Source organism: Coccinella septempunctata, chromosome 5 (assembly GCF_907165205.1).
Source record: "Coccinella septempunctata chromosome 5, icCocSept1.1, whole genome shotgun sequence".
Classification (NCBI taxonomy): Eukaryota; Metazoa; Arthropoda; class Insecta; order Coleoptera; family Coccinellidae; genus Coccinella; species Coccinella septempunctata.
In genome coordinates, this window is record NC_058193.1 from 37381914 (window position 1) to 37392123 (window position 10210).

A 10210-nucleotide genomic window follows, 5' to 3' on the forward strand; every position below is an offset into this window, starting at 1 on the left:
ACCTATAAATATGAAAAATCACAGTTTCCTTCTTATGCAATTCATCAGTGACCTCTCTGTGTCGTTAATTTAAAAAATTATTGTTTTGATTGTTGTTTTGACAAGGGCGACAACATGTATTGGATTTTGCGATTTGAAAACATTTAAGTATTCTAGTAGAAATTTTTATAATTTACCTTGAAATATTACTTCACAGGGAAAAAGACACAAAAAATGTCTGAAAATATAGTCTTGGAAGGTAAAGTTCAAATTACAGAACTCAATAATTAAGTGTAAATTAGATAAAATGATGACCACTCTTTTATTCAGGCAATTTAGATATGCTCCACAGCCTCTACGATTTTAAGGCTACATATCCCAGAACGCTAAGCTTTAGAAATAATGAATACTTCATTCTAAATCAGGTTAATACGAGAAAGAAAAATTGGTGGGAAGTGATAAATGGCAAGGGCGAAACAGGTTACATTCCCTCCAATTATGTTGAAACATTAACAGTTAATCCCTCATTCTACTTGCATTTTGTGGAGAGCTGTTTAGATTCCCTGTCTAGAAATGAGGATTGTGCTTTAAGTACCACTACCGATAGAAAAAAGACCATTAAAAAATTAACAGAGATCAAAAAACAACTTGAGCAGCTACCTGAAATACAAAAGAGTACAGTTGGATCCCAGGGTGATATGCCACCTTTAATATTTCAAAATTCTGATGGTCAGCTTGAAATGAATGTGGAATCGAATTGTAGTTTCGATAAAAACTTAGAGGAAGACTGTGCCAAACCTGTGGTGAACAGAATGTTGAGTAGAGAAAATATGAGAAAGTCCTTGGAGAATTTACACGACTCTAAGTCGGATAGTCTATCCACACAACGAAGGAAATCTCTAACAAGCAATTGTTACAGCATCTCACCTGCTATAACGCATCAAAGTGTCTATGATCTAGTTGAAAGTGTAAGAATCAATACAGAATTGTCCCATGAAATGTCGAAGATAGCAGTAGGTATATAAATCCTTGAAAATGGGAAGGTTTTGTTTGGTCTGATATTGAGTACTTTTATAGGTACAGTCATTCAAGGATTACATGAATTGTTGCCTGCATCGGTTTTTCCTTACCTTAGTACCATTCAGTCTCATATTGAAACACCACTCGTGGTGGATGATGTTCAAATTGAACAGACACACGATGCCAGTAGGTTAAGATTGATTTTCAACGAACTTACTTCTTGTAAAGAAGATTCCCAACAAAGAAGCTGGATGTTACATGAGGATGAGGGAACTATTACTGAGTATATAAAAGAACTTATCTCGATTCTGGTAAGATACAATTTTTGTTTATTCAGTCGAAGTCATCTGGAAAATGAATTCACTTTCTCTTCCTACATTTCAAGTAGCAAAATTTAATATATGTAGTTTACTTTAGCTCTTTTTTTCGTTGTTGTTCTAAAACTTATGAATGAAAATGCAAATTACTGCCATATTTTAGTCAAATGCGGATGCCAGTATTTCACGACATGTTATTTCATATGATCAGTATCACTGCATCACAACGTTAATTCAGTATTATCAAATGGAAATTCGATGGTCCATAAGACAACTCCTCTTACAAGCATTTGGTGTGTTGTGTAGTCTTGATAAGACGGTTGTGGATATTATGTTGAACTCTGTTCTACCTGGAGAACTTGCAAGGTGAATAGAATCTTCAAATTGCAACAAAGAATGAACGTATGAAATTCAAATTAACTATTTTATGGTGGGATAAAAATTAAATGAGTAAAAAGTTTCCATTTTCCATTAACTTATATTAAATTTCAGGGATATGGTTATGAACTCTAGGAATATACCGAAATTAAATTATTCGTGTTTACTATTAACAATGATTTTCTCAATGGGTCTTCCAATGCCTGTAACAAATCTAGGTAAATAGAACGAACAATATCAAAATTATCTCGTGATTAATCGCCCTCTTTTCAGATCTTCTTGGGGTTCAGTTTCTCAATTTCATACTGGATAATATTGAAAATCCCCCCGATACTGATGTGGACGACCAAATACCCGATCTTTTCTTGAATTTCGTGATATCTTTCAACCTGCAATTTCAAGAGTATGATGAGAATCCTGTCATGGTCGCTTTGTCTCAAAGAAATATAGCTAAATTTTTCACGGAGAAACTGTTATTATTATTGAATAGAGAAGGTAACTTTTGGTGGGGGTGGTAGGGTGTTTCACCATAAGCTGAATAAATTATACATAGTCATGTAAATGAGATCGTGAGAAGCATTGTTGCCTTATTATATTTAATTTCTTCAATACACTCGACCACAACTTTAGAATATATTCAAAGAATGAAATCCCATTTGGCAACCCTGAGAAAAACTCGTGAACTTTTCGGATTTTTTTTCTTAATTCTACAAAATATTTGGTTTCAGCAAAAATGTTGTTCGTGATCTCACGACTCTTTGTGGTGAAACACCGTGTATTTAGATTCTTCTATAAATTATTGTTCCATTTTGCAGAAGATCCAATCCGAATATTTGATCATACTCCCGCTCCACCCCATTCACTGCTGAAACTCTTCATCGACTTATTCAATAGCGAAGAGACAGCTAATTTGTTCTACACAAACGACATCAAGGTTTTAATTGATATTGTAGTCAGAAATATCTCGGATTTATCTCCCGATGATGTGGTAAGTACCTAAAAATTCCTTAAATTATGTTTATTTATGCTTCGTTCTATACTTTAGCGAAGAACGCAATACCTACAATTGTGCAGGTTGATAATGAAAAATACTAACTACGAGGAACACAGGCACAGGATCGACGAGATTTCAAAGTGTTTCACTAGAATATTCTGTGAGGAAGGTAGGGTTAGTGCCAAAGATCAAAAATTGGTCCGAGAGATCTCAAACGAATTTCCACAGTATTTCAAATGAATTCCAAAGTTTTTATATCTATATAATTATGTTACCGACTTTACATGGCCATATTAGCTTTAAGTAGACATTTATTTCCATTTCGATGCAATAGCATGTGATTCTATATTTTTTATATATTATTTAGATGAAATATTTAAATAAAATGAAAATATAACAGAAAAAACTTCTTCAAAACAACGCGATTTCAATTTACATTCGATTCCAGTTTTCCATTGGCTGAAATTCAAAATTATTTTATACGTATGCCAAACATTATTGAGAATATTCTAAAAACTATATATGAATGTTAAGATATTGTAACGCATGTTATCGTTATCAGTGATCAATTTTTTTCCACTATTACCTTAATTAAATAATGCACAAATACATGATCTCTTCGTTATTTCAGTTGCAACTCTCTTATGAACTCGAAGTACAAATAATGATATTATAGCAATTTTCTAATTATTCAAGGAGCACCAAGAAAACCTTCGAATACAAAAGGGTCACAATGATTTTTTTTTAATTGAAAAATATACTCATATTTGATTCTTTATTTTCATAAATAAATAAGATATAAATATTTAACGTACATAAATATTATTTGGTTTTTTGAAACTTAACAAGATTCAAGGTACTGAAATATATATTTCATATATATATGTATGTAAAAAATTGGCTGCTTAAACTTCTCCTGTCATCATTTCCATGAATTCTGAAACAAATTATAAGGTTACAAATATTGTGACATCAAAATATCATTGTTATCTATCTGAATATTTAAATTTCAAATATACTCGTGGTTATGCTGTTCCAAGTTGATTTATTCGAAGGACTTCCTCCTTTTTTTATTTCAGGCTGTAGGACTCACGTGAATTGACAGTGTAAACAAAGTATTATCATACAATTTCGCAAGGCGCGTTATAAAAAAATTGGTAAAGTGAATCGTAGAGATATTTTCTAAAAAATAAACGATTTACCATCAAAATCAACAGTTCCTGAACCGTCAGTATCAATTTCTTCAATCATCAGTTGTAATTCCCTGTCTGTCAGTTGGTCGTCCAGTTCCCTCAAAATTTCCTTCAAGCAAGTAGTCGGGATGTATCCATTTCCTGTTTGAAAAAAAATTAATTTAGTCTAGAATTCGATTTCGAGCTCCGATAGATCCGACCTTCTTTGTCGTAAAGCCTGAATGCTTCCTTCAGTTCCTTCTGCATAGCTTCATCGTCTTCTTCAACGATGAATTTGGCTGCTAGGGTGACGAATTCTTCGAATTCCAGCCTTCCAGATTCTAAGAAAGAATTTAAGAAGTTTCGTTATTATTGATAGCTTCGCACTCGGGGAATTTTGTAATACTCACTGTCGGCATCTACTTCTTCGATAAGTTCCTCTAGGATTTTCTTGTCGAAGGGTTGACCCATCAGACGGAGAATGTCAGCAACCATGTCACAGGGAATGCTGCCAGATTTTTGGTTGTCGAAAGCTTCAAAAGCCTTACGGAGGACTGTAAGTTTTTCGACATTGAAACCAGGATTTGTTTGATTATCGAAATATTTTTAATGAATTTCTGACTGATTCAAAAGTCCTCCATCAAAATATAATGAAAAAATAATCGAACTAAAACTGCATCATATCTACGGATCAAAAATTTTTCTATTTCAATATGCGCCGTTTTCCTACGTAGCTTTCTTTGAAAACCTGGAGTCACGGCCTGTATATCTATGGCAGTGCGGGAGTAAACAGTAACATGATATTGCACGGCTGTGTTTACACCTTGTTCCGTACCAAAATAGATGTTGAATGGAGCAACAGTTGCTATTTATGATATTTCAACTAAATTTTCCACATAGAACCACCCACCTTTTGCATTTATCTTGCATTCTCTTTTGACAGTAAAATTAAATAGTTCGTAGCTGTGATTCAGAAGATATACAGCTTGTGCCAAATACGCAGATATGTCTGGCTTGCGATACAATGTTGAAGAAATGCCGATGCATGGGTGCAATTTAAAACGAGATATATATTGTTGATTTATTGGTAGTGTGAAGCATCTTTATCAATTAGAAGGTTGATTTTGTGTCAATATTATTTTGTATCCGATGAAATCCGAGATATACCAAGAAAAGCAGAAAGAGTAACATTTTCTGAATCGAAACATTTATTGCGGTCGAAAAGAAGCTTTTCGCTTTCAATAATGGAACTCTAGATCTTCTGTTGATGCTTCGAGTTATGAGAAAAATAATGTGAACAGGTATCAATTTTGGAGACTGAATTTAAAGAAAAAATCTAGTGAATTTGTGGGAATATTAATATTAAACATTGAATACCCACAAAGCTAATGTTTCTTTATGAAACGAGTAGGTGTAGGTACTTTATGGTGTAAAAGCTGCTAAATTTAAATGATTTTTTTATATCTGCATATTATCATTAGAAATTCATATAACAATAAGCAAAAACGATAAAATAGGCGCTTATGAAGATCAGTCAGTTTAAATTCAATAATATCTGAAAAAACTTACCAGCGATCTGTTCTGGAGGGAGTTCATCCTGCAAAAAAACTTGCACTTATTACGCTATCAAAAATTAAATCCCTTCTATATAAAAAAACCTCTTTTTCTTCAATTCTCAACATGATAGTTCCTATATAATATAATTCAAATAGAAGTTAATTCCCTTTGATTTTGAATATAACTACGTATTTGTGTACGTACCATGTTGATATTATGTCTTGACTAGTCGCGTACAAAAATTTACGTTCAAATCAAGCGGTCTCTAGACGAACTGAAAATTAGGCGCCTCCACTCCCTCAATATGAACCATTTCGCATTATAGTGGATTTCTACAATTCAAACCGCGCCCACGCTCGAGCGAGGATGTTTTTCGAATCTGGGCAGAACCACATCCGTCGTAAATCCAATGTTTACCGTTTTTCCACCAATGAAAACGGACGTCGCCATGGAAAACGGCTGCAATTCCAAGAGGTTTCACCTTATTTTTAGAACCCCGGTTGAGAGATCGCACCAAGCGACTATTTAACCCGTTTCACAAAATTCTCATATTTACACGATAATTTTCTGGTTTATTTATAAGTCTATAATACAGTTCGTCTGCCTGTGAAATCGACCGTTGCTTTTCTGGCACTATATCGAGAAAAACTCCGTTGTAGGTGCTGGAGTATTATGTTTCATCTCGAATTGTGCTGAATCGGACTCACAAAAAGCTATAAGGAAGCATTCACATCCTCTGGAACTATACGAATCAGAAAATAACACGCAGAAGCTTCTCCATTTCAATCTCATATATTTTCGGCATAACATTACGTTGAAAATCTTCCGTAGGTATATCATCTCAAATATTATGAAACTCCTAGGCAAAAAATCCTACCATAAAAAATAAATTTGTAACCATATCAAGCCATATTACCTATGGTCAATTTTCATTGAATCTACAGGCATATAATTTGCAACACAAATAAAGTTCCTATCAGTTTGGTCCAAAAGTATTCTCTAAAATGTTATATTTTGAAGGTTTCATAATTTTCCCACTAAAAACATAACATAATTTGAAAACATCTTAATCAAAATTCATTGAAAGTACACGCATGAAAAAATTTTCGATTTCGATAATAGTTTTCAAGATATTCATATATACTGTATATGAACTTTTTTGGTGCGAATTTCCTATAGAATCATTAGGTAAAATACCTTGTATGACCTTGTACACCATTTATTTCGGTGAACTATTTACCCATGTGTTATAAGTCCACAACAGAGATACATTTAAAAGAAAAACAAACAGGAAACGTTGAAATAAGAAATAATATCAAATAGGATGAAACAGTTTCTTCCTCAGCGATATTGTAATAATTTGAAACTTTTAAATTATTACAATATCGACAAGGTACGAAGGGAAAATATTCTTTTTAATTCCTTATACAACGGTAAGTGAATGCAACCAATAGTAGGCGGTAGGATAACAATCCCCGTTTTACCGGTTGCATACTCTCCTCTCGTCGAGGTTGAAGGGAGGTTATGTCGAAGATATCTTTGGGTTATGTTACGAAGGGAAAATATTCTTTATAATTCCTTATACAACGGTAAGTGTATGCAACCAATAGTAGGCGGTAGTATAACAATCCCCGTTTTACCGGTTGCATACTCTCCTCTCGTTGAGGTTGAAGGGAGGTTATGTCAAAGATATCTTTGGGTTATGTTTGTTCTAACCTCATCCGCTCATCCCAACATAACGGTCAACTTTTAAATTTGCCGGAATGAGTGCAGAAAACCCAGAGGATTCATTGAACAAATGGATGAGCGACGGATCGTGGATTTTGTGTGAAACTGAAGAGACTGTGATCAAGATGCGAAAAATGACTAACGAAATCTGTGACAATACTGAAATGGATCATGATAATCCTGCAGCATCGACAAGTTTTGAATGGTTGGATGGAAGGGAAGACTCTTCACTTGTGGTTCCACTTGCAGAAGGTGAACAGTTTTATGTAGGAGACTATGATGCCACTATTGAATTAGATACTGAAAGAAATGAAGGTATACTGTTTAAATTATTTGGTTTCGTTAAAGTAACAACAGTACTATTTTAGATGAGGTTCTATTGCAACTTGATTTCGATGAGGAAATGGACGATTGGGAGAGCAACTTAGAAGATGGAGATAATGGTAGGGTCATGCAATTATTCATTGTCCACGTCTTTTTGGCTGAAGAGCATAAAAGGTGTCTCCAACTTGGTGGTTACATTTTCAAAACGGTAATGATCTACGGAACAGTAACAGAGGTCAAAGTAAGTAACAAGAAAAATTCGCTATTGATTGATGATGGAACAGGTCAAATAAGGTGCTATATGGAAGATCATATCAATGATGATGTTGAAGAAGTTGAAGAAAATTCTGATAGTAGTGATGATGATGGCCCTTTCTCTGAAATGTTCCAATACTTTAAAGAAGAAGCCAAAGAAAGTGAATATATTTCACCAACGTTCAGCAAAATCGATGTTGGGGATAGAGTTTGGGTTTTAGGAAATGTGTCTGCCTATAAAGACAATCGTTATATATTTATCAAGAAACTTTCTAGGCCTAAGAGTATCAATAGCTATATCGCTTTCATGGAAGAGATTTTTGAAGAATTTGATCAATACCCTTATGATTTTGTTCCCTCCATTGAACATTCTTAGAATCTTTACTTTTTTCAAGTTGTCAACTGAGTATATTTCCTATGGAATTTGATTTTTAGTTCTCACATGATTTTATAGAATAAAATTTATTTTTGTTTATATAAGAATGTTCATGTTTCAATTCCCTTGCAAATTTTCATTTTCAAAACAGGTAAGTGAACCAAATTGTGCCAAGAGTTGAGTTGGTTCTTTGGTTCTTCCACTGATAGAAAGTTTATGGAAAGGCTAGTAATAAAAATTATATTATAATAAACAAGAATAATTTCACATAAGAAAATTTGTACTTCACTAATGATCAAGTGATGATGAATACAAGTAAAATCAAAAGTAACGTCATTTCCAGGTCAAATTAAAAAAATATATAAATTAATCAAAGGTTAAACCCGTTCCTTTTGTATTGAGAGCTATCCAGTCATCGAACTTCTTGATCATTTCTGGGCTCATATGATTTATATGATCACCAACTTCACCTTTTCTTATGAAATGTTGTCCAGATTTTTTGTAGTAGTCTTTTCCACGTTTCGTGTCTATCAAAATTTGCAAATTGCACCCCTTATTCTCCCTCATTTTATCGACACTCAAGAAATCTTCAAGACTGTCAATCTGTTCTTCCGTTATAGATTTCTCCATGAAATCTGCCAGTTTTCGAACAGTTCCTCTGAAATCTTTCTTCATATCCTCGTACTTCAAGAATAGTATGTTCGTTTCGTGTCGCTTGTTCCAGAAAGGTAGATAGTGAGTCCAGATAGAGCCCAGAGGGGTGTGATCGTTGATGAAGAGGTCGCAGAATTCTTCGAATGTCGTATTGAGGTTGTGGAACATCTTGCAGTGATGGAAATAGGAGACGCACAGGTCCTTCGGGTTTCTGGCAGTGTAGATAATCTAAAAAATAATTCATTAGATGGTGGTCTTTGGAAACGGTTTTATGATATTCCTACTTTTGGTTTTATCTTGTCCAGTTGTGTTGGCAGTAATGGGAATGGTAAGTGGCTTTTGATGTATCGTGGAGACGGCTGGTTAGCGACATATTCAACGGAATTTCCAATGAGGGCTCCTAACGTGTCGTAATATTCGGCTAGAGCAGTGGACAACCTGAAAAAGGACAAAAAAGTTCGAAAAAAAGAGAATAATATGGCTTTCATATAGTGGAAAAAACATAGATGCAATGTGCTATGCACTGGAGAGAGAGAGAGAGAGAGAGAGAGATGCTTTTGAATCATTTATGTCCTTTAGCCACTGAGACCTGGACAAAAGATCCAGATTAGATGAACAGATTTCGAACAAATTGAATTATCCACATGCTTACTCTATCAACGGCGCTCTTATTTGCTGCACTGTGTTCTTTGCTGTCTCAAAATCGAAATTATTTCCAATAGCCCATATCATTTCTTGGCACCACGTAGATCCTGAAAGAACAGAAATTATAAGTGATAATTTCGAGTCCATGAATAGAACACACATATGCAATTTTTAAGGAACACATTGAGTGTGACTTGAATTCTTGTTTCAAGTTATAACCAGGACGGTCAACCATCCAGATACTGAGTAAGCCCAAGGCTTCTTGGATTTAAGAAGATCTCAAATTTGAGATACTCACCAGTTCTAGGAAAGCTGATCAACCAAACGTCATCCTCTCTGATGGGAGCGTCTAACACTTGTTGCGCTATTTCGGAAAAATAGATGGGCATGAGGCATTTTCCGGGGTTGTACTCGAAAACCGCGTTTTTCACACCGAACGCCCTGTCCAGCTTTTCCGCGTACTCTCCCTCGATAGGTTTCACCGTAAAACTCATCGTCGACCGATCGTAATAGTGTTCCTCGGTATACTGAAACTGAACGTAATTCTTTCGGTGAAATTCAACGGAGATGAGAGTTTCTCTTCTACACGCGAGATGCTGGTCCCTCTCTCGAATCTCGCATGTTTCCAATTTTCTTCCTGGTGCGAAAGTTGAGGTCTCGCTTTCTATGTCAAGTTCAGGAGAATGTCGCAAGTTATGGGCAATTTTGTTTATCATGAATAATTTCGGAATGTTTTGAACGCCGCGTGGAAATTTTCCAACAATCTTAGAAGCACACCAGTTTTGTTCCAAGAACTAAAATGTGAGGCCAC

At 34.7% G+C, this 10210-nt stretch overlaps 4 protein-coding genes across 4 annotated transcripts; 2 read left to right on the plus strand and 2 right to left on the minus strand.

Moving 5' to 3' along the window:
- Window positions 1-84: 84 nt before the first annotated feature.
- Window positions 85-3107, plus strand: LOC123313286 (NCK-interacting protein with SH3 domain). The gene is made up of 8 exons (XM_044898105.1): window positions 85-238; window positions 310-996; window positions 1057-1310; window positions 1480-1682; window positions 1809-1912; window positions 1968-2189; window positions 2510-2682; window positions 2740-3107. The coding sequence occupies exons 1-8, from the start codon at window positions 214-216 to the stop codon at window positions 2926-2928; spliced, it is 1857 nt and encodes a 618-aa protein (XP_044754040.1). The 5' UTR covers window positions 85-213; the 3' UTR covers window positions 2929-3107.
- A 342-nt stretch (window positions 3108-3449) lies between these two features.
- Window positions 3450-5753, minus strand: LOC123313289 (troponin C). Its single transcript, XM_044898107.1, has 6 exons — window positions 5622-5753; window positions 5430-5457; window positions 4271-4414; window positions 4082-4201; window positions 3891-4022; window positions 3450-3625 (listed from the first exon to the last, which is right to left on the minus strand). The coding sequence occupies exons 1-6, from the start codon at window positions 5622-5624 to the stop codon at window positions 3594-3596; spliced, it is 459 nt and encodes a 152-aa protein (XP_044754042.1). The 5' UTR covers window positions 5625-5753; the 3' UTR covers window positions 3450-3593.
- A 1209-nt stretch (window positions 5754-6962) lies between these two features.
- Window positions 6963-8207, plus strand: LOC123314288. The gene is made up of 2 exons (XM_044899461.1): window positions 6963-7460; window positions 7514-8207. The coding sequence occupies exons 1-2, from the start codon at window positions 7181-7183 to the stop codon at window positions 8098-8100; spliced, it is 867 nt and encodes a 288-aa protein (XP_044755396.1). The 5' UTR covers window positions 6963-7180; the 3' UTR covers window positions 8101-8207.
- A 164-nt stretch (window positions 8208-8371) lies between these two features.
- Window positions 8372-10148, minus strand: LOC123314287 (luciferin sulfotransferase). The gene is made up of 4 exons (XM_044899460.1): window positions 9698-10148; window positions 9407-9506; window positions 9039-9192; window positions 8372-8982 (listed from the first exon to the last, which is right to left on the minus strand). Exons 1-4 carry the CDS (start codon window positions 10113-10115, stop codon window positions 8467-8469), a joined length of 1188 nt encoding a protein of 395 aa, XP_044755395.1. The 5' UTR covers window positions 10116-10148; the 3' UTR covers window positions 8372-8466.
- Between the last annotated feature and the right edge of the window lie 62 nt (window positions 10149-10210).

Coding starts and splice junctions, on each gene's coding strand:
- LOC123314288 (XM_044899461.1), top strand. CDS start 7,181: ATGAGTGCAGAAAACCCAGAGGATTCATTGAACAAATGGATGAGCGAC. Junction 7,461..7,513: donor AGATACTGAAAGAAATGAAG/GTATACTGTTTA, acceptor GTACTATTTTAG/ATGAGGTTCTATTGCAACTT.
- LOC123313286 (XM_044898105.1), top strand. CDS start 214: ATGTCTGAAAATATAGTCTTGGAAG. Junction 997..1,056: donor AATGTCGAAGATAGCAGTAG/GTATATAAATCC, acceptor GTACTTTTATAG/GTACAGTCATTCAAGGATTA. Junction 1,913..1,967: donor AATGCCTGTAACAAATCTAG/GTAAATAGAACG, acceptor CCCTCTTTTCAG/ATCTTCTTGGGGTTCAGTTT.
- LOC123314287 (XM_044899460.1), bottom strand. CDS start 10,115: ATGATAAACAAAATTGCCCATAACTTGCGACATTCTCCTGAACTTGAC. Junction 9,507..9,697: donor GATCAGCTTTCCTAGAACTG/GTGAGTATCTCA, acceptor CTGTTCTTTCAG/GATCTACGTGGTGCCAAGAA. Junction 8,983..9,038: donor TGGACAAGATAAAACCAAAA/GTAGGAATATCA, acceptor ATTATTTTTTAG/ATTATCTACACTGCCAGAAA.
- LOC123313289 (XM_044898107.1), bottom strand. Junction 4,023..4,081: donor CAGGCTTTACGACAAAGAAG/GTCGGATCTATC, acceptor TTTTTCAAACAG/GAAATGGATACATCCCGACT. Junction 3,626..3,890: donor AGGAACTGTTGATTTTGATG/GTAAATCGTTTA, acceptor AATTTGTTTCAG/AATTCATGGAAATGATGACA.